We start from the raw sequence: 24,282 nt of genomic DNA on the forward strand, positions 1-24,282 counted from the left end.
GTGTCATGGTTTGTCACCTGTTCAAGACATCTCTTCACCCAAGTTTTCACCAAGTGATTGTGCTGCCCCATTTGTTAACTGTTAACTCGCTGGTTAAGAATATTTTAACTTATGATAGTGTTTTGTATTTGGGTTTTAATGTCTTTTGTTTTGTTTTTTGTTTCTGTATTGCAGTCTATTTTGGTGTTTGTTTTTTTTCAAATATAGTAAACCATCTATAAATCATTGAAATAAAAAGATTGCATTATAATTTGAGTTATAAAAGAGCAGGAATAGAGAGTGTGTTAGACAGAAATCTTCTGATTATTGGTAGCTTTACTTGATCCCTTAACTGTTTTGACATTTCATTAAAATTGGTCACAATTTTCTCACAATTGTAAGTATCCATTTTAAAGCATGAGGGTTTAAATATAAGTTTGAGCAACAACCAGTAGTCACAAATCAGTCAAAAAATCCATAGTCAAGATCCATTCCTCCTTTCTTAGATAGACCATAGATAATCTTAGAATTGCTGAGGTGGAAGGGACCCTCTGGATCATTGAGTCCAGTCCCTGTCAAGGAGGCACAGTGGGGAATCGAACTCCCAACCTCTGGCTCCTCTGCCAGATGCCTAATCCACTGAGCTACCAAGCAGTTTTTAGCGTTCCATCATTATGTTACTTGTCAACTAAAATGCTCAAGAGCTTTTAAAACTTCCTAGCTTAGAAAAACTATAGGTAATGCAAGTCTATTTAAAAAGTGGGGGGGGAGATGTTTTTTTCTTCTGATTTTGGAACCCAGGGTCAGTCACTGAAGTTGAATGGTAGGTGTTTCAGAACAGATAAAAAGAGGTAAACAGCATGCGGTTGAAGTGAGCTGCTGCAAAATATGGAGGTGGCGGCTAACGTGACGAATTTAAATGGGAATTAGAAATAGTTATTAACAGATACCAGTCGTGGTGACGGAATATTATTTTTTTTTGGAAGAGAGACCATGGCTCTCAGCTCCATTTGCTGGGAACCATCAGTGGTAGAAGGCTATTGTGCTCATGACCCCTCTTGTAGGCTTACCATTAAGATCTGGTGGTCCACTGTGGGGACAGAGTGCTGGGCTATATGGGTCTTTCATCTCATTGAACTGTTTTCTTCTTACATTGTTATGTAAATACAGTGATTTTTTTTGTACTGCTTCTTTCCCACTGCCTCCCACTTCCATTCTCTTCCACAGTTGCTCATTTCTTCAGAATTTCTTAGATTTTACACCTGTTTCTTCACATCTCAGTCACAACTGCTGCTCTTTAGCATATATTCCATAGTGTTCCCGTGTTCATCTGTTCTACATCTTAGAATGGAGACAGAGGTTTGAGCACTGATCCATAGTAGCTGTACTAACTTTAAATCAATTGATGACTGAAAGTTCTGACATAGTTTGACTTGTTAGGATATTATAGGAAGATATTGACACTGTAATGTATTTCTCTCTTAGATACTGTATTTTTCTGTGTATACGACTACCCCCTAATTTTGTCCCTTGCCGGAGGCAGAGGAGCAGTCAATGGACAGCCACGAGGGGCGGCCCAGCATGGCTGCTCCTCCACCTCCATCTCCTATTGCTGAGCCCGTGAGTGGCGCTGGAGGAAGTGATCCAGTGGCAAACGCAGAAGCAGGAGGAAGTGGAGACAGAGGCAAAAGAGCAGCTATGCTTGGCTGACTGTCGCAGCTGCCCATTGACTGCCTGTCGCAGCTGCCCATTGACTGCTGCCGCCGCCACCAGATCGCTACTTCCAGCACCACTCGCGGGCTCCCTTTGGGCAGGGAACAAGGCAGCAATGTGAGCTGGAGGTGAGCCCTGGCAAGTCACACTGGAGGAGGTGAGGTGATTGGACGGCAGAGGCAGCAGTCAATGGGCAGCTGCGAGAGGCATCCGAGGGCGTCTGCTTCTTTGCCTCTGCCTCTGCCTCCACCTACTTCCGTGTATAAAACGACCCTCAATTTTTCCTCTAGTGGTTTTAGGAAAAAGTGCTGTTTTATACACAGAAAAATACAGTGCATATCTTACATTAAATTAACTCTTTGTCAGATTAGTACAGTACTACCTATGCTAACTGTCAGTGAGTCTCTAAAATTTCAGATAAAGGTCTTTCCCAGCTTTACCTGCAGATTCTGGGGGATTAAACCACTGTGGGGTGCTATATAAACAGCAGACTTTGCTTTGCTTTTGGATTGATATGCAATAATCCAGCTGTTCTTGAGTGCATGGACTCCACAATGAAGAAATGTTTCTTGTTCAATAGTGCTAATGTTTGTGTGTAAGTTGAGAGCATCAGATTGTTTAGTAAGTTATACTTCCACCCCCAGTACCTGGAGAACATAGTTTATGAATTAAGATATTGGTCATAACTCTTTGTTGTGTGCCATCAAGTTGAAACCAAACAGGGTTTTTAAGGTAAGTGAGATTTTTAATACACCATTCTAGGTATCCCAACTCAGTCTTACAATAGCATTTTTAAAAAGTTGTTTCAAATCACATTCTTAATGAGGTGCCTAGCTTCATATTAATCCCGGTTATGGAAACATTTCCTAATGGGACTGTTCTCAAAGAAGCCATCAGAGTCCCAAATGGTCAACCAGCACTGAACCGCTGACCTAAAAACTTATAATTGGGTAAGCCATCCAAAAAAGTTTCCTTATGTTGTTTCACAAGTCTGGTGTATGTTTGAAGATTCTTGTATTTCTTTAACGGAATAAGGCACCAAAGTTATTTTATATTAAGAGTTAAATCGTAGATTCTGTTACATTGCAAAGAAATACCAGATACATTTTATTTGGCTGGACCGGGCCGCGGAGGCAGGCCTCCCCAGGCACGTACTCCCCCGCGCATAGCCCGTTTACACCTGCAAATGCGCGCCTGCACCCACATGAGCAGTCCCCTACCCCTTTGCACATGTGCACAAGTGCCCCTGCTTCTTTGCGAATGTCCACGATCACAAGCGCATCCACACAAGCACCCCCACTCCTTTGTGTATGTGCAAGAGTGCACACTCTCCTTTGTGCATGCACATGAGTGCGGGGGGGGGTGCCCTGCCTTCCCCAGCTGGTCCGTGGGGCTAAAAAGGTTGGGGACTGCTGCTTTAAAAGCATTATTGGAATTCCTTATCTAGGGCTTTTGCTGTTTGAATTGAATTGAGATGCATAGCCCTGGGCTGAGAAATACTCACTAGTGGTACCCTTGCTCTTGGAACGCTCCCCAAAAGCTGCTACAATTATTAGGCTTCTTGTTCTAATAATGAGGGAGACTTTGGGTTAGAAAAATTATGCTAAACATCTGGCTTTTTAGTGACTTCTCGAAACCAACAATATTCAAAGAGAAACAAAACATATAGTAATGCAGCGATTACAGGCTTTTAAAAGTAAAAGCTATCCACTTATATGTTGCTGCATTGCTAATGTTACTTCTGAACATCTTGGTTAATGTATGAATCTATATTTTTAGAACAGCTTTTATTTAGAAAAATTAAGTCTTGACATCACTGACGATGTACTGATCTCAGTGGTAACTAGATTTCCCTCACATGTTGTCACTCCTTTTCTTAACCTTTGACAGCCTAACAAGGTCTGGTTTTCTGCACTTTCACCTTGTTGTTCTTGGGCCTCCTACATGGCCCGATACCTTTAGGCATTCTGTAGTGCAGTCTGTACAAAAAAAGAAAAAGAAAAAAAGGCTCATAACAAGGGAGTTTCACACATATCTAGCCTCCAAGAAATTTCCAGGGAACAGCAGATGGGTGTTCTCTTTCTAGTGATAGAAGTGACAGGAGTGTTGTTGAATTACTAAAGGCTCCCTCCTTAAGGTCCTGCCTGTGACAGCTGTGGGTACGATTCTGTCTCTCACACTCAAGCACACACACTCATCTACAAATTAACTGCACTCTCTCTCTCTCTCTGCATGTGAAAGTACAGTAAGTAACGGATTCAGGGGGAAAGAGTGCTGATAAACAAAGCCTATGAAAGTATAATATGAGAGCAGATTTAAAAGAGATTTTGTAGCATAGGAGCTAAATCTTAATAAGTAGAAAAGGCAAAACTCACCTCCCGCCTCCTCCTCAGCAATGCTTCCAAAATACATTAAAATACAGAAGTATAAAACAGTGGCCAAATCCTATTACTGTATTTACATATGACAGTTTAAGTTGATGCAATGAATTGCGGCTAGTCCAGAAGTCAAAACTTGTGTTCTTCATCATACTCCAATTGAGTGACTTGTCATGCAACAACAAATACAAGCATTAACTTCTTAACTACCAGCTATTTGCCACTGTGATTTATACCATTTACATCAGCAAATGTAAGTAATATGATTCTGGCCATTAAAAGAGCACACAGTAGAACTATCATGCTATGAAATACAAGCAATTGCAGCACAACAACATCAGCATCAGAAAATATTTTTTTTAAATGCTAAGTCTTCACCAAAAGGCAAGTACTAATTGGGCCAGGTGGGCCTCTTCCAGAACAGTCTTCTGTAGGAATCTTTGTGCTCTATGTACACTTATACAGAGGTTTGTGAGATTTTAGCCCTATGCAGGCCTTCCAAAAATGGCAACATTTGCATCCGCGGAGGCTATAAAACAATCTGAATCCTTTTCCGGCCCTCAAAATCACAGAAAGCATCGACAGATCCTTGAGGCTCTTCTGTTCAGAAAGTTACTCGACTACTACACAGTAGTAGTAGAAATTATGGGATTGAGTGCCTTCATAGTAAGTGTCATTCACACCTTATCTGTGAATAAATGCTTCTTGCCTTAAATCTAAATTAGATTGTTTACATGGCCTTTAAATAAAAGAAATGAATCAGAACAAGAATGGTTGATCACATGTCATAGTTTATTTACCTAGCCATCTAGCACACTTGAATTGGATGTGTATGTTTATTTTAAAAATTCCATCGCAAAATCTTCAGTATGACAGCTAACCTCTCATGGAAGAAGAGAAATGTTGGGGGATACAGTGTTTATGATAGTGCAATCTATTTTAAGAATTTTAAAAACACACAAGATAATCAAGGGGTAGGATGGAGAAATAGTATAGAAAAATAAGCTGCATTAGTACTCCAAGAAATCCAACATTCATGCTTGTGACTAATACAATATACTCAGACCAAATGTCTGTTTTCCTGTGTAGCATGTCTGTCTGTCTCTCTGTATTTGTTACATAAACCTAAGTGACTGGTATTAATCTAGTTGTGAGATATCAGATTACTTATCATGTTAAATAATTGTATTTATGTATACTTATGTCTTAAACCTAGACTTAACAAAATGCAGACTTCAAAGTTCCTAAACAGGTAGTATGGCTTACCTGTGTAGATCTTTATGATGCATATTTCAGCTGCCTGTCTCTTTTATGCAATATGACTCATATGTTTTGGTGTTGAAAATACTTAATTCCTTTCTTTATGTGCTCTGATTTGTAACTCTTTGGTATTTAAAAGATTTCACTTGTCCTCAATATGAACTCTAATGCCACAGGTGGCTCTTTGGGACCAGCAGCAGTCTGTGGGTGTTGGGGGCTGCTCAGCTGTCAGAAACGTACATCCTAGAAATAAAATTACCCTGAGGACCTGGTTCTCACCAGATTAAAAGAAATCGTAAACCAACCAGTCAGTTCACATGGGAGTAAAATGGTTGTTTTAATTTTTTTAAAGAATAATTTATTTTGTTTTTCTTAAAGATAATGCTATGTCAGAGCACTCGTCTTAAAGTAGTAGATGCACATATTGTTAAATGTATGCGGTTTTTAAAATGAGCTTACCATGTTGCATTGAAACATGTTTCTTTTTTAGTCAGGCAAAATAGGTTTTTCATCACTTCATCTAATTAGGAGATAACTCTCCTCAATTTCCGTCTGAAATAAGACATGCAAGATGCAAGAGGTCAAGGACCGTAATGAATACAGTGGCAAAATGGATACAACATCCTTCTTTCCTAAAACCCAGATGGTAGAAATCATCTCAAAGGTTTCAATTTAGCAGCCATTTTCCTGGATCAATTGACTTGAGGCACAGATTGATTGAGCCTGCTGAGCAAAGAAACAGGAAGGCATCTATAAAAATGACTTGAAGAGAAACTGAGAATGAAAAGGTTGATAGGGACTATCTGGGAATGCAAACTTTGATGTTTGAGGTTCTCTAGGACAAATCCATTATAGTGGTCAAAATGATTGTTCCTCTCACTGCCTACCCCATCCCCTTGTATAGCCATGGCCCTGGGTGCATGTACAATAAATAACCTGGACGGAAGAAGAAGTACAGTAGTTAAATATGGGATGTATCCCCCCCTTTTTTGTTTCTGCTGAAGTATAAGCCGTGTTAGAGAAAATGATTACACTAATCAATGTGATGATTCCTTTAGTTTCCTGATAATTGTAGGCAGCATCAGGTGTAAAAGGTTTAGGAAAGGAAATATTCAGGGATCTGTGGGAGATTAAGAGCTGCCCTAAAGGTATACTGGGAGAGGTATTGTAAGTCATTTTAAAACAGTAAAACCCAAGTGTGAATGATTTAATAATGCATTTTCATTAACACTATATCATTAAATCATTTCATGAAAAAAATAATTCTTAAGACACCTAGAGACTAGGGATTGGCTTGTTGAAAAGACAGGGATGGTATATAAGCAGCATGCTTTTTGCTTCAGTAATAGAAACATGAGCCCTTCTCTTGCTGGTATACCCATATTTTCATGTCTCCCTTTAGTACCCACGTGCAAGCACATATACAGTACATAAAGCGTTACATCAGTTTGTTAGTCCCAACTAAAACAGATGCATTGAATCACTGAGAACTAAGTGTTGACTTGTCAAGGTACAATTCATTTACTGTTGACTACTCTAATTAGAACTAACAACTGGGTATAATTGGAATCAATTTATACCAAAATATTTCTGCTTAATTTTCATGGGCAGACATTCTTTGTAGCATATGAGATAGCTTTTAACTCCTAGGAAAAGTAAAGGATGCAACAATGCCCTTTTTCTATCCCTGTTGTATATTAAAACAGCTGGTTCTGTCAATATGCTGAGCTCTGGAAGGTCAGCTCAGCTCTTGGGACCTCTAACCTTCTTTAACCCATAACATTATTATTTTCTGCTCTAGGTAGTAGGATGTACACATTCTCTTTATCTCTCTTCTGTGAATGTGTGGAAGTTTGCACAATGATTGTACAGTATTATAGCTAGGAGTAAAATTTCATTTCTGTTTTGCTGCATTTTGCAGACATTGCAAAAGGCATTATAATGGAAGACCAGTAGGGGAATATAGATAAATAGAGTAAAGGATGACAATATTATTACTGAAAGTACATTTTCTGTATATGATTTGAAAGAAGAGGCAGAAAAATGAGTTGATAACGAAAATGTCTCATGAGGAAAGTAGTTGTGGAAATCTGGTGGCTACTATGATATTTTATAGCTGCTGTTACGGTAATAAGAAAATGTTATACATAGCAGTCATGGAACTTGTTGTATTGTTTCTCCCACAAAACTGCTCCTTGGAGTATGTGATTAAAAATTGGGTTGGTAGTTTGATTCCCTACTATGCCTCTTATGGGCAGAGCCAACATTGTGTGACCTTCAACAAGCTGCACAGTCCCAGGGCAACAGTGGAAGAAGGGAATAGGAGGCCACTTCTGAATATTCTGTACCTGGAAAACCCTGAAAAGGGTTACTATATGTCAGAATTGATTTGATGGTACATGATGATGATGATGATGATGATAAAGGATGATTATTGGTTTTGAAAGCGACACTCTTGATCGCAAAACTTGTAACCTTCTGATAAAATAGGTAATCTGTTGCAGTTTTGAATTTTATTTAACAGCAGAAGTGCAGGATTCACAGAGCAGAATAGCTTCAGGTTCCTCAGAGCCCACCCCTTTCTCATCAGTTGGCACATACAATCTCAGTACTTAACTCCCTCTGAAACAGTCTCAATAACTCATTCATAGCAGAAAGAAGAAAAACCATTTTCTTTACTTACAGTTATGAACAGATCAAGTAGGACACTGACAGACATGGCTGCTTTCAGTAACAGACTTCAACTGACTAAAAAGAGGAAAATAGAGACAATCCCACACACTACACCAGAACACAGACAGAGTTCTAACTTCTGTCCTCTGAAGACGCCAGCCACAGAGACTGGCAAAACGTTAGCAAGAAAAACCTTCAGAACATGTCCAAACAGTCCGAAAAACTCACAACAACCATCAGATCCCAGCCATGAAAGCCTTCGAGAACACTTTAAACATTGTCTTTCAATGTTGTAAGCTGCCTTGGGTCTTTTTCAAGGAGAAAGGCGGGGTAAAAATATTTTAAATAAATAAATAAAAGGAATGATTGGATAGTTCTGGACAGACTATTACCCTACCCCATAAAGGCACCTCCCAGCCAAACCTGCTAAAGGAAGTATAAGGTAAAGGTAAAGGTTTCCCTTGACAATTTTTGTCCAGTTGTGTTCGACTCTAGGGGGCGGTGCTCATCCCCGTTTCCAAGCCATAGAGCCAGCGTTTGTCCGAAGACAATCTTCTGTGGTCACATGGCCAGTACGACTTAGACACGGAACGCTGTTACCTTCCCACTGAGGTGGTCCCTATTTATCTACTTGCATTTGCATGCTTTCGAACCGCTAGGTTGGCAGGAGCTGGGACAAGCAACGGGCGCTCACTCCGTCATGTGGATTCAATCTTACGACTGTTGGTCTTCTGACCCTGCGGCACAGGCTTCTGCGGTTTAGCCCGCAGTGCCACCACATCCACATCCCAAAGGCAGTGTACAAGGTTGCAAAAATCCAACATAATCAACAGAAGTGTGTTTTGTTTTGTTTTTGTAATATAAGTGTTCAATTTAGGAAGAAAATAAAAAGAAATACATATATCACCTTTGTTACAGGTACCTTGTTACATTCTTTCACCTTATGGTTTTGCTTCATATTGGAAATTTTCAGACTTGGAAAAAAATTATCTTATTCTGTTCCTTCCACATTCTCATTCTGCCAGTAAAAATTCTCCTGCACTACTCTGGAGCTTTACATAGTATTAAAGAGTCAGTGTTGCAGTAATGAAATGAAATGCTGTATTGATTGCTCTATAAAATTACTGTTTTATCTCATTCCTCAGCTTATATTTATTGTGCCCCAAGACTCAGAACCTTCTGCTTTTTTTGTGGTCAATGTTTCATGTAAACATTTGAGAGTGCTGATGGGTAAAGAGTAGAATAGTGGTGCAATACATAGTAAAACCTCCCCCAATTGACACTTTCTAAATTGGTATGGCTGCATCTAAAATTGGCTCCCAAAGCTTCATCATCTTGTTGACATTGAGATGCAATAGCTTTTTGCTTAATACAGTGGTGCCTCGACTTACGGATGTCCCGACATAAGACCATTTCGAGTTACGACCTGTTCCGGCAACAAAATGTTGCTTTGACTTGTGGCTGGAGCTTCGAGTTACAACCAGAAAAAGGCGGGGGGGGGGAAGGTAGGGAATTCAAATTGCTAACCGTTGGTAAGCGAAGAGACTGTTTCTTTGTAGTTCTTTTGCCCCAGCAGTTGGGGAGTGTGCAATCAGAGGAGGCTTCCGACTGCCTGGTAAGGTAAAGTCCTGCTTTCTGCTTTTTAAAAACTGTCCTGGGTGGATTTTGCAGCGTGGTTTTGGACTGGGGGGGGTTGTTTCTGTGCTGTAACGGGTCTTGCAGTCTTTGTTTTTTGAGTTTTTTCCCATTTCCGATGGGTCTTGCGGAGTTTGTTAGCTTTTTTGTATGTTTTTCCCCCCATTTCCGATGGCTCTTGTGGGGTTTGTTTGCTTTTTGCTTTGCTTTTTTTGCATTTCCGATGGGTCTTTCACGGTTTGTTTGCTTTTCTTTTCTTTTTTTCCTTTGGCCAAACAGATTAATTGCATTTCCAATGGATCTTGCAGTGGGTTTTGGGTTTTTTGTCTGTGATTTTTTTTTCCTTCGGCCAAAATGGATTAATTGCATTTCACTGCATTCCTATGGGAAATGGTGCTTTGACTTACAACCATTTCGAGTTACGACTGCAGTTCCGGAACCAATTAAATTTGTAAGTCGAGGCACCACTGTAGTAGAAAGTATAACATTGTGTCTAGGTGAGAAATACGTGCCATTTAAACATTATGTTTGTTTATAGACCTGTGTTTTCCAACTGGGGCTATACTGGGGTGTATTTTTTAAAAAATTCTATCTAATTCTGTTTGCTTTATTCCTTTTGAATGTGCTCACTTTTGGATGGAATAGACCAAAAGTCATGAAGACTCTGCTTGGCGAACACTTCTTTCAACACTGTATACCACACTACAGTGGTGCCTCACACAACAATGTTAATTGGTTCCAAAAAAATCAACGTTGTGTGAAACATCGTTCTGTGAAACACCATTTCCCATAGGAATGCATTGAAAACCGGTTAATCCGTTCCAGTTGGAACAGATTGCTGTCTTTAAGTGAAAAAACCCATAGACCCTTAAAAATGAGCGAAACGGAAGAGCTTCAAAAGCACTGAAGCCGGCTTCAGTGCTTTTGAAGTCTTTTCCGATGTCCCTTTTAAAACATGTTCCAATGTTTGGAACAGGTTTTAAATGCTTGCAATCATTAGCCCACCTCCTGAACCCTATGCAAACTTAATTTGGTGTTGTTCTGAGTCGTCCTTAATTTTTGGTGATATTTTGTTTTCCCTATTTAAATGCATTGAACTGTCCATTCAATTGATTTAAATGGGGAAAAATAAAAAAAAATCACCAAAAATTAATGAAGACTCAGAACAAAACCAAATTAAGTTTGCACATGTTTCACAAGGTGCACTATGGAATCCAAGCATTTAAAACAGGTTTCAAACATTTTAAGACACTTTTAAATGAGCAAAAAGGGACATTGTTAAGTGAAATTTCCCCATAGAGAACATCGTTAAACGATGGGGGAAATTCCTCAAAAAAACCCATCGCTGTGTGAATTCATCGTTGTATGAAGCAATCGTTGTGCGAGGCACCACTGTATATTAGAACTCTCATTGGGATTAAGAAATATCTAATAGCTTACAGTGTGGTTTTTGAAAAGTATTATTATTCTGCTACATGATAGTTAAATATTGCTGTATCTGATAAAGAAAATGGTCATGTTCCAAAATGGGCTAAAGTTTGTGCAAATCTGAGGTCCCTTGAGTTTATCAGAACCACTGAATTGCATTACAGTGGACCCTCGACTTACAGATGGCTCAACTTACAAACTTTTCGAGTTACAGACTTCTCTGGCTGCAAAATTTAGATTTGACTTGCAGCCAGAGAATCGACTTACAGACCAGAAAAAAACCAAAATAGAATAAAAACCACTGGTTATGGGATTAATCGGTTTTCAGTACATTGTAGGTCAATGGAGATTCAACTTACAGACTTTTCGACTTGCAGCCACCATTCCAATATGGATTAATTCCTTAAGTAGAGGGTCCACTGTAGAGGTCGTGATCACATGTTAGTTTCTGTATCCAGAATGCCAGGAGGAACTCTTAAGCTTGTGCATGCCATTGCTTACCTGTTCCACCTTGCACTCTTGTAGAAATTACACACAAACACCCCCCCCCCCAAATGCTGCATTGCAGTCCAGATACAGTAATTTGTAGAAAGAACAGAGTAAAACAGTCAGGTCTGGGTTTTTGGGGTTTTTTTTAAATAATGTAGTCTCTTATCTCTCAAGAAAGAACATAAATGCTTGAAACTTGGAAACACTGTAGCTTTTGAACGAACTCTTGTGCAAAATTATTGCACATTAATGGAAACACGAGAAGTATATTTCATTACAAGGATTTGGTTGGGCCAGCTTCCCCCCTCACTAAACTCTGATGATGATGCTATGGAGACAGAGGAAGAAATCAGAAGGACTGCTGAATCAGAAAATGTAATAACAGGTGACTTCAGCTGTCCTCATATTTAGGTTAATATTGCTTGGAGACATTATTAAATAATATTCTTTACCTTAATCATAGAGCCAGTTTAGAGTTAATCCCAAAGCTTGCCCAAGGTCTGATATGGAATGCAAACGTTGAATCACTCAGGAGCAATGATTGTCATTTTAGCACTCATGTGTATGTCCATATATAAATATATGTGTCTATGTGTATCAGTGCATAAAGGTCAAGAAAGTCCAAGGAAGAATTAATTAAAGGATTATGTAAAAATGATACAATTAAGATTAATTTATTTGCTGATTCAGTATTGACCATTAAAAACACATTAGAAAGTATGGATAAAATTAAAAATCATTTCAAAAAATTTGGGGAAATAACAGGATTAACTGTTAACTGGCAAAAAACACAAATAATGGTGTTTGATTATAATAAACATGAACAAGAAACGTTTGTAAGTAAATATGGTTTTAAAATGTGTAATGATATTAAATATATAGGTATAAAGAGACTCAAAAATTAAAGGAGCAAAATTTTAATAAATTAAAAAGTGATATTAAAGATAAATTGCAGGTTTGGGAGAATTGCTATGATCAAAATATTACCAAGAATTACCTTTTTATTCAGGATGCTCCCAATACAATTAGGAAAAAAAAGATTTTAAGTATTGGCAGGGATTAATTAATGGATTTTGTAATCAAGGTAAAAAATCAAAAATAAAACAGATATTGCTATAAAGCTCAAAAAATGGAGGTTTAGGTATTCATAATATAAAAAATTATTATATAGCGAATCAACTAATGTTTATTGGAGATATACAACAAAGGACGGTTAAGTTGGTGGGATATGGAATCCTCAGCAATAATTGGGAATATTGAAAAATATTTGTTTAATGTAGTAAAGAGAAATATAATAAATCAGGTGAACAACACTTTTTTAGGAAACATGTTAAATATCTGGAACAGAAATAAAAAGAAGTTATGTCCCTTTACTTCCTCACTAAAATTAGTGCCTGAAATAGAAAATTTCCCAGCAAACTTGAAGGGTTTAGCTGATTTGTTGAAGGATAAAAAAGTTGGCAGATTGAAGGATTGGATGACTAAAATGAGATTGAAGGATCAGATTATAGTTAAATTTCAAACTAATAAACTAACATGGTATAAAGGTAAAGGTAAAGGTTCCCCTTGACATTTTTCAGTCTAGTTGTGTCCAACTCTAGGGGGCGGTGCTCATCCCGTTTTCAAGCCATAGAGCTAGCGCTTGTCCGAAGATAGTTTCCGTTGTCACATGGCCAGCGTGACTAGGGAACATCGTTTTACCTTCCCACTGAGGTGGTGCCTATTTATCTACAGTGGACCCTCTACTTAAGGAATTAATCCGTATTGGAATGGTGGCTGCAAGTCGAAAAGTCTGTAAGTTGAATCTCCATTGACCTACAATGTACTGAAAACCGATTAATCCCATAACCAGTGGTTTTTATTCTATTTTTATTCCATTTTGGGTTTTTTCTGGTCTGTTAGTCGATTCTCTGGCTGCAAGTCGAATCTAAATTTTGCAGCCAGAGAAGTCTGTAACTCGAAAAGTCTGTAAGTCAAGCCGTCTGTAAGTTGAGGGTCCACTGTACTCGCATTTGCATGCTTTCAAACGACAGTGGGGTCTCGACTTATGAACGGTTCTACATACGAACTTTTTGACTTACGAACCCGCCCAGTAGGAAATTACATACTCAACATACGAACTTCCCTCGAGTTACGAACAGGAAAAAAGTGCCCCGGCCCCATAAAGCCGCCGGAGTCGAAGCTGGCAGCCTCTGTTGTCTGAGATCACAGCTGCCAGTAAGCACGCTTGGAGCAGGGCTGCGGAGGATGGCTAGGGCTGCCCCCCCATGCGGCCCAAACCAAATATATGTGTGGCCCAAACCAAATTTTCATCTTCTAATGTGGCCCAGGGACGGTGAAATGTTGGACACCCCTGACTTAAACCATTTGTAATGAAGAAAAATGTTCAGCTGTAGAATCTTGAACAGAAGCTTCCATTTTGGGTTCACATTTTGTTACATAAACAGAGGCAGATGGGTGAATTTGGCATGCAGTGTTGCTTAGAAGGTCAGATTGTGTTATGTTGATGAACGCCTCTAGATTAGGGCCACAGGTCAATATTTGTAGTGCCTAAAAGGCAGAAATGTCCATCTCTAGACTTCAGATCTCCCTCTTTGGCTGTTGCATCAAATTTTAGAGGAAGAAGCAGGGATCTTGATGTTGCTCCTTCTCCCTCTGTCGGCTTTAGCTAAGCTCCAGAGTGCTAGACATGTTGCAGCCCATATCTGCCATGATAAGATAAGACAAGGATTAAGCAACTGCACTCAGTATGAACTGAACAGTATGAAAAAGATGGCATTGAAAATTCTTGCCTAAAGGAGCTTAAAAATTGTTTGACAGTCACAGAGTTGGTGCTGTGTAAGTAGCAGCAACACTGCTAATTTTTAATGAAAGGATGTTAAATGAGTCTTCCTTGCTTTTCAAAATGGAAACAGAAAAAGGTCATCTTGTATATTATTTTGCACATTATTTGCACTATTTAGGAGGTTCACTGCAGTCTGACCAAAAAATTACAATCTTTTTGAATAGATTATGATAAAGGAAATGAGGTAATCTGTAGAGGCAGATTGTTGCTAATTAAAGAGTCCCCATTTCACTTCCTTATTGCTTTATTGCTTAAAAGTAATTTTCTTAACTGCGAGTCAGGTGGCATCATACGCTACTCAGAGTTGAAGGGCGGGGCTCTTTAATTAACATCTGTCCAATTTATGAAAAAATCCAAAAAGAGTGCAGTCTGTTGGATTCTTGCATGAGTTAAATTGCCACTAATCAAAGTGTCTCCAGTTTGACTCCAGATCATGTGCAAACCTCCCAACTCACACACAATGAGATTACGTTTAAGCATTGAAGAATCCAAGGGAGGACTCCTTAACTAGCAGAAATCTGCTGCTACATATTTTGCCATTTCCATTAACATCTGTGTGACTTACAAAAGAGGCTTTTGGCCAACATGTGTTAGCTGGTGTCCCTATTTTGTTAGACATTCTGTCCAGAATCAGCCCCCAGCACTTACTGGACATTACGTAGCTGATGGATATGGAGAGAGATCTCCCCATCTCTTTCTGAATCTCTAATTTGACAAGCACCTACATCATGCTGTCCAGTTCACACTTGATGGTTACATGCCATTTTCTGAAAGCTGGCACATACATAGTAATCCTCTAAAGTAGGTCAGTGTTATAATTTACATATGTCAAATGGGACAAGCATCAGGTTGGGAGATCATAATTTGCCTGAAGATGCCTAGTGAATTTGAGGCTCTGAGATTAGAACTGGGGAAACGGTGTGTGAGTGTAGTTCTGGACATGTCAACCCAGAAGAAAGTGGACTGAGTTTGGTGAAGCCACTGTAATGTGAGCTGCCATATTATTTCCAGGTAAGTAGGTACAGAATGGGTGTTTGAGGTATTTTCCTCCACAGATTTTGCTAATTGAGCTGTAACAAGGATGCATTAGTGTGCAGGTTACTAAACATCCTTCTTGTGCAGAGGCTAGAAAGTTTCCTTTGAAAACAAATTACTTACTAGTTGATGGTTCCACCCTCATTCTAAAGTAGTCTTTTTTTTAAAAAAAAAATCACAATGTTCAAAGTACTCCATTACTTTCTCGTTTATAAAAAGTAGCTAGAATTCTTACTAGATCACACACCACAGAGGGACTGAAGGTCTTACTTATGGAATATAATAATGCTATAACAGTCCCTGAATGCTGATTTTTAACTGAGTTAAGTTTGTTTTTAAAGTTTTATATGGTTTTATTATTCAATGTATTTTAATTACTATTAAACTTTAATTGTTTTTCAATTGATAATTTATTATATTTTTAATTTAATTTTTTTAACACTTTGAGCTGCCTTGAGTCCCCCCATCAAGGGGAAAAGGGGGCCTGTAAATGAGACACATAAATAAATAAATTAAATAAATTCTTCATCTTGAACCATGGTTTGTACATGGACATGGAACTTCAATGGAGATATAACCAAAGCATAGTAGTGGTACTTTTGTTTTCTTTGATCTGTACATTGTAATACACACTGTTACAGAATTATATATAAATATAATTATATTAGCAATTTTTATCCTCATTTATTACTGCTGATTCACATTTATTTATTTATTATTTAGCTCGTGGCCTCCTTTTCGCACAAACTGCTCCCAAGCAAAGAGTCATTCATCCTATATTTGTGCATCTCATTTTTCCTGCCTAAATGTACAAATTTATTTTATCATTGTTTTCATTGCTTTTATTTGTTTTGGGCCAGTTCTTTAATTTCTTAAGGTCATGATTGAGTCTTTGGCAATATTAATTCCCCCTCCCAGGCTAATGTCATACAGTAGGACTATGGTATCTGCGGCAGATTGGTTCCAAGCCTCTCTGCGGATGCCAGAAATAGCGGATAAATAAAGCACTTCCAGTTTCTGTGGTATCCGTGCATGGTTGAGAGAGGGAGCCCTGCCCCACTCTTGCCAAAGGACTGGGTTTCCTGCCCACCTGTTGACAAAGGAACTTTCCCTGAAATCAGCGACTGCAACCTCACCTTGCTCTCCCCCCTCCCGCAAATGTGTCTTCTCCCTTTCACTGGAAGCTGCTTTCCTCTGAGCCATCAGGCCACAAGTGCATTTCCTAGAAGCCACATGTATATAGCACAATATCTGGTTCCATCTAGTGGTCAATTGTGTTAATACACCTTGGTAGTGTCTGTTTCTGGATTTATTTATTTATTTTTAAATTCAGACAGTGGATAAGTGAAGCCATGGGTGCTGATCACATGGATATGGCAGTATTTAATTATGGTATCCAAAGACTTGAGTGGTTCCTGGAAGGTTCCTTGTAGTACAAGAGACTTAACCCTGGAGAACACATAATAGACAGCAGGAGGTGGGAAAGCAGACATGGAGCCTGTTTCTTGGTGCTTGTTCCTAAGGCACAGCAAGGCAAACAGTCCCTCTTTTTCTCCTCTGGCAACAACAGCTTTTAGGAAGTTCTAGCTCCTCGGGATGGACCTGTGCTGGTAGTCATGCCACTGCCTGGGCCACTGCTAATGAGACATAAACAAGATGATCACAAACTCTTAGCACAGGAAGTTCAGTGAGTCATTTTGTTTTGTAAAAAAAACAAAAACAGGATAAAGCTGCCAGTACTGCTCATTTTAGCCAGATACTGCTTTCAGGATCATTTTTGAATGCCATTTGCTGGGATGTTGTGGGACCTGAAAAAGAAGTGATATATAGCCAGTGCCTCTCAGAGTAAACCATATTGGACTACGTGGGTAAATAATCTGACCTGGAAGAATGCAGGAGTTTCATTTCGTTTCATATCTTCCAGCTATTTGGAAGTCTCAAATTTGCCTGTTAAATGAGTTAACTAGTTATCCCAGGATAAATGAAAGTAATACTGTAGTCCCAAAGATTGTAAGCATAAATAGATTCTAGTTGTGTGTGATAAGTGGCTCTTCATAGTCTCATCTATACATCTACTTTAGCCATTGTGATACCCTTGAATATTAAAGAGTGCATCCATATTTTCTTTTTGTCCTTACAACATGGCCTTCACCACTCAATGAAAGTGAAATATGGACTATGATATATAGCAGGGATGTCGAACTGTGGCCCTCCAGATGTTCTTGGCCTTCAACTCCCAGAAATCCTGGCCAGCAGAGGTGGTGGTGAAGGCTTCTGGGAGTTGAAGTCCAAGAACATCTGGAGGGCCACAGTTCGACACCACTGATATATAGGGTCAAATGAGAGGCGAATGAAGCTCATTGCATTTTTCACAGATTTAAACATTTTGCATTGACCATTGTATGATGTTGACTTAAGAGTTCTCTCATACGCAAGAGGTCTGCTTATTTTCATGAATAGTTAACATTTTTCTCTTTTAGTGTAGTGGTGTCAAACTGGTGTAAGTTGGCCCTGCATTAGTGATATTTGTCATTTTGAGAGATGACATGGTGATCATTTTCTTCCTCGATTGTAAGCATAAGATGGAGGGGAAAAATAGAACAAGCAAAATGTCCTTTGTATGTCCTCTTGTGCGGAGTAGGAGCAGTCTGATAATCCAATTCCTCCCTGAAGTTTGTTTAACTCTGTTTTGCTTTATTGGTACATGGTGGTTTCAGTGAGATAAATCACAGCATCTCTGTGTTGTACACAAATACCCGATGAAAAGAGTTTCCTTTTATTTTCTTTGTTTTTCAGAATTTATGTTTTTTTTCTATTGATTAAATTAATATGGATAACAAGTCCATCAGAAGCATGGGCAATAAAAGCAAGTCTGTAATGTATACGTTTCTCTGTTGTGCAACAAGCAGGATCACACTTTTGAATCTTGCACACTAATTGTATGGATCATCAGAAATCAATGGAGACTGTCCCTGGGGAAGTTTATTAAAAAGAATGGGAGTTTGGCAGTAAGATTGCTGCAAATAAAGTAGATTGTGACCAGTATATTAAACTTTTTTTAAAAAAGAAAAGAAAACAATGCACTGGAGCATCTTTCAAGTCTGTTTTTATCTGTGTCTTCCTGATAGGTAAGAATGCTCGTTAACAATTGCACATGAAATTCTTGTTCATTATTGAAAATGACGCATGTTTTAAAAATGGTGACATTGCTTGAATTCCTTCATGAAAAGCACATTGCTGCTGCTGTTGAGCTGTTGTTGTTGTTGCTGTTGTTAAAGAAGATGTATCCCATCAATTTAGGTGGCATTTTGATTTCAATGTGTGCACATGCACCTTTTTCCTGGGAAGGTGAATGTCTATAGAACGAAGTCTGAGCAAGGGCATAGGAGGAGGAGATAGAAGAGGCATGAATTGCTGCCATGGGGTATGCTGCTTTTAGGCAAAGACCATGTGTTACCATATATTGGCTTTTTCTCTGTGTGAATTGCAGAGTCTCGTTTCAGATCAGGATCTGAGCAGAGGGTGAGAAATTAAACACTCCCATATCTTCCCATGCTGGGGGCCCAGTATGGATCACTTTGTCCTTAACTTTGAGTATAAAAACAGACTTGACTTATTTGCATGCTGCCTATTAAAGGCAATTTATAGTTTAACCCTTATTTGCCAGACTTAGGATGCAATCAGATAGGGAAATAACTTGCATTTTGGACTGCTTGAGGCATGGTCTGGTCCAAGCTGTTTCCTATGGAATACATTATGCACAGGATGTTGCAGATCAGCTTGCTGTATGCCCAGAATGGGTCTCTTTGGCTCAGTGACGGGACTAGTCTTCTCTGAGGCAGTGTGGGAACCATTTGTGTTCAGATGGAAGGGTCACTCGTAAGGGAGATGGCTTGCAGCAAAGCAACCCTTTCAAGTGTGATCAAACAAGATCCTTTCTCACTGTCTGACAGCGCCCTTAGGGAAATTAATTTTATTTCCAGTCATACCCTACCTCACAGATGTTCTATGTAAGTGAATAAAATATATCTCTGAAATCTTAGAGATTGTGCAGGAAATTATTGTAAAAACGAACTGCTGGGTAGCTCAGTGGCTTAGGCATCTGGCTGCAGAGCCGAAGGGGGGAGTTCATTTACCTGCCGTGCCTCTTTGACAAGGGCTGGACTCAATAATGCATAAGGTCTTTTCCAGCTCTGCAGTTCTAAGATTATTATGATTAATATGAAGTGATCCATAGTTACTATTACACATTGGACCACAGTACCTTTAATAACTCTATGAAGTATTATTCAGAGCTTGTTCCCGGATTCCTGCACAGCCCTGACATTGCTTTTCTGTACATGAAATAAGAATGCCAAATTATGTTTCCCAATATATGGTAGCCCAGCAGTTCCCAAACTTGGGTAACCCAGGTTTTCTGCAGTTCCCAGAAGCTTTCACCACTAGCCGTGCTGGCCAGGATTTCTGGGAATTGTAGTCCAAGAACATCTGGGGACCCATGGTTGGGAACCACTGTGTTAGCCTGTAATTGTAACTGAAATTCTTTCAGGCATGCCTTCAGGCATGCTGTGCTATCTGGGTCCCACTGAAAAGCAACAGCCCCTCTTGGAAGACAAGGTATAGCTCAGTAGTTCAGTAACTGGCATTACCAGTTAAAAGGTAAGTGATTGATTAAAAAGGCCTGTGTAGTTGCAGTGTATGCAGTAGAGGTGTGCAGATTTGTGTTTTTGGATTGCACATGCCCACATTTCCTAGGTAGCATAGCTACTGGCCTTTCTCCCTAGAGAATTCTGGGGTTGAAGTCCAGAACACAGATATATGCACACTTCTAGGAGGCACTACTAAGCAAAGGGGACAAATAGTCTGACCTGTTATATAAGGCAGTTCCATATATAAGCAAATGAACATTTTCAAATAGCATCGCACTATAAAAGCATTAGTATCTGTCATATACATAAAGAAAGGTTCCTTTTTAATTTTTTGTGTAATCCAAGCCTAGATTCAAGATTTTATTTATACTCCACCTATCTTTCCTTTCTTCAGACTTCTGTAACGTATCATATGCATTTCTTTGTTTTCAGATACAGAAACAAGTGAAAAAATCCAGAAAAGTGGGATCCTCCAAGTGTTTGCAAGTCTTTTGACTCCACAGTCTTCCTGCACTGCAAAAGTAGCTAACGTCATAGCAGAAGTAGCCAAAAATGGTGAGGTTTTCCACAAGGCCTTTTCTGCTGGAACATCTTCAGTTTTGCAGCTCACTTGTCAGTATGTTTTACTTCATTTATGTTTTCATTTTATAGAATAAATGTTCTTCATTTCTCTCTCCATTTTTTTTTTGTTCTGCCTTGATTATAGATCGGTTCTTTGTCATCCATTTCCTAGATACATCAAAGCCATGTGCAGCTGCAGTCATTGTTGTAGTGTTATGTCTTGCAGGAAAATCCACTCTGCTTGCTTTGTGCTAGATAAAACTAAGTGGCAGACAACCACAGTTGTGTCTGCAGGAACAGCTGCAGAGGTATTTATGTAAAGTTCCTGCATTAAAATTTAATATTAAAACCTGTATATTAATGCAATCATTTGGTGTTCTTGTTCGTCGACATACATTTGTCAGTCCTGCCAAGAAAATCCTTGTGAACGTTGTCCTGTCTTGTTTTAGACAAATGTTGCTGTTTTCTCCTTGCAATTACGTCCTGTAGCTATACTGCAATAGGAGCTGTGAAGGTCTATGGTAAAAAATGGAGTCTTTACTGCTGGGATTTTCAGAAGAGCCTAGTAAACTGATTCTTAAGTATCTGGTAATGCAAGATATTTAACTCTTAAGCAACATCAAGCTCTAGTTAGTTTCCTTGTGCAGCTATTATTTTCTTACTAAGACATTAACACAAATCTAATAGGGATGAATGAAACAGAGGAAATCTAATGTTGCTCTGGTAACCTGGAGAGGTTAGAACTTACAATTCCTATTTGAGGACAGTGCTGTACTTCTCAAAATCTTTACTCTTGTTTAAGATTGTATATAGTGACATACATACTTTCTCATAAGGAAACATTTATGTTATGGATTTTCATGGAGTAGATGATAAAGGCAGTACTGTATAATACAAAGCTTTTGAAGCTGTGAGGAGAGACAAAGAACATTAAGATTGTGGTTTATTTTCTTTTTTTCTGCATTGCAGTTTTTGTCCTGCTTTTGTAACTGCGCATGACGTGACTAAACTGTCACAACTAAATAGAAACAGTTGCTAAGGACACAGCAATTTATTCACATTGTTTTTGAAGCTACCAGGGGCCATATTCAGTACCTGTGACACATTTTGGGGTGTACCACACAGCGTCATTTGTGATTCTGCTCCATGTGCACATTTAAAAAACCTTGCTAACTGTTAGAGCAGTACAGCAATGGAACTGATTATCTTGGGAGGTGGTGAGTGCTCTAACACTGGAGGCATTCAAGAGAAAACTGGACAATCATCTGTCAGGTTTGCTTTCATTTGGACTCCTGCATTGAGCAGGGGTTTGGACATGATGGCCTTACAGGCCCCTTCCAACTCAATTATTCTATGATTCTGAATTAATTGTATTTGTTGTTCTTGTTCCAGGCTAATTGCAATAGTTGTTTTTTAAACATGTGGTTCTTTTTCTATAGAGCTGAAAGTTGTCTAAAAACAAAACATTAAAGCATTTCTAAACATAGCTCAGAAATAGCTCAGGTAAGCATCTGTTGGCTCAAGACATGAGTAGTGAAGAGACATAGCAGATCCTATTACAAACCTGCTAAACTGGACAAGGGAAAAAAAGGAATTGGTACATTCAACAAATCTGATTCGGAAGGAGAAACTGCCGTCTCAGGATTTAAGAAAATAAATATAACCGTCTGCAATTTTTTATTTGATTATTATTAGCACAGAGAATATTCTTCCAGCATATAATTACATAATTATAAAAAACAATCGTATGTATAAAATATAGTGGCTACATTTGTCAATTAAATGCAATAATATGCTAGAAGAGTATTATTTTTGTTAACAATAAACATTTTTGATGATTATCTGTATTGCAATGTAAAAATGTAAAGATGGTACTGTATTTCTCCCCCACCCCTTAGAATCTTAGAACTGCAGAACTGGAAGGGACTCTATGGATCATTTAGCCCTTGTCAAGGAGGCACAATGGGGAATTGAACTCCCAACCAGATGCCTAAACCACTGAGCTATCCAGAAGTTATTTTGGTTCTGTTTTATACACTCCTAAAGACGGCCATAGATTCAGGCCTAAATGCATTGGGCAATTTCAAATTGACATAAAGGATTTTTTAAAAATTCCATTTCAAGACTGCAATTTGTCCTCCGGAATCAAAGTACACAGTATCTGGCTCACACTGTAGCATACATGATTATGATACTCTGCTTGCTCTGTGAGTAGAGGGGCAGCATTTGCTGGAGTTGGAACCCAAGTGGAACTTCCATTTCTGCCCGTATTTCTCTCTGGGCTTGTAAATGTTGCATAATTATTACATCATGTTTAAAAAAAGTTATGTGTCCTTTGTTTTTTTCTAAGAATTACAAGCGGATAATGCAATATAGAGCACTTGAAAAGTGCCATACAAATATTGCTTTTTTTCTTCTTAAGCAACAATTTTTGCAGTGCCCTGCTTTCTATTTTAATTTTATAAATGGAGCATTTAATGACTTCCTTGAGAGTTGTCGCGGTTACGCAGGGAGATCCAAGGATCTTTTGTCTGTCTGTAATTGGTTAGCAGCTGAGAATAAGTTTTGTCCCTGTCTAGACTTCTGAAGTATTTTGTGCACATGCAAATACCTGCTTGGAGCTATAAAAAGGTAAAGGTAAAGGTTCCCCTTGACAATTTTTGTCCAGTCGTGTCCGACTCTAGGGGGCGGTGCTCATCCCCGTTTCCAAGCCATAGAGCCAGCGTTTGTCCGAAGACAATCTTTCCGTGGTCACATGGCCAGTGTGATTTAGACACGAAACACTGTTTACCTTCCCACCGAGGTGGTCCCTATTTATCTACTTGCATTTGCATGCTTTCGAACCGCTAGGTTGGCGGGAGCTGGGACAAAGCGACGGGAGCTCACTCCGTCGCGTGGATTCGATCTTACGACTGCTTGGTCTTCTGACCCTGCAGCACAGACTTCTGCGGTTTAGCCCACAGCGCCACCACGTCCCCGCTTGGAGCTATAGCCTTGCAATTTTGTTTTACTTTCATTTACAGTTTAATCAATAGTCTGTATTTAAAGCAAGACATTTCATTTAGATACAAGAACTTGACATTTTTAAATCAAGTTTTCTTTAATTGGATTATTTAAATCCTCTCAGATATATGAGGAGCAGAACAGAAGGTTGCAGGTACTCTGTTTTTCCGTCTCTATTTATTGCCCCAAAAGTATGTTGTGAGTTTAATGGATCTTAAGATAAATGCTGTTCAAAATACTTTTCCATACTTATTGACTGAATTTACAGTAGGCGGTAGACATCTAGAATCTTCAATGTGCCCATAATACTTAGGACGAGTACTCTAGAGTTCCATCATAAATTTATTCTCATTCAGAGAAACAGGTGCAGTGTTCTTGGACTATATGAATTTGGAAAAGAAAAGTATCTGCCAGGGGAAAAATGACTCTCCTTAGCAAGAAACAATGAATTTCCCATAACTAGCGTTTAATTAAACTTCTCTCTGTGGATTGTAGAATTTATGCGGAATCCATGTGTGGATGCTGGCTTGATCCCTCCTCTTGTACAGCTTCTAAACTGCAAAGATCAAGAAGTGCTTCTTCAGACAGGGCGTGCCTTGGGGAACATATGCTACGACAGCCGTAAGTGTTCAAA

General features: G+C 38.9%; 1 protein-coding gene across 9 annotated transcripts in view; it reads left to right on the plus strand.

The window, feature by feature from the left end:
* Window positions 1–24,282, plus strand: part of RAP1GDS1 (Rap1 GTPase-GDP dissociation stimulator 1) — a 108,397-nt gene that overhangs the window by 39,262 nt on the left and 44,853 nt on the right. For 4 of the 9 annotated variants that reach the window (XM_020802915.3, XM_078394603.1, XM_020802919.3 and 1 more), the window contains exons 3-4: window positions 20,517–20,639; window positions 24,144–24,269. In XM_020802915.3, the coding sequence (XP_020658574.1) occupies window positions 20,517–20,639; window positions 24,144–24,269 (249 nt within the window). Of the gene's footprint in view, window positions 1–20,516; window positions 20,701–24,143; window positions 24,270–24,282 lie in introns of all 9 variants that reach the window. The other 5 variants (XM_078394604.1, XM_078394605.1, XM_073001901.2 and 2 more) reach the window with 2 other exon arrangements.

This window comes from Pogona vitticeps, chromosome 5 (assembly GCF_051106095.1).
Source record: "Pogona vitticeps strain Pit_001003342236 chromosome 5, PviZW2.1, whole genome shotgun sequence".
Classification (NCBI taxonomy): Eukaryota; Metazoa; Chordata; class Lepidosauria; order Squamata; family Agamidae; genus Pogona; species Pogona vitticeps.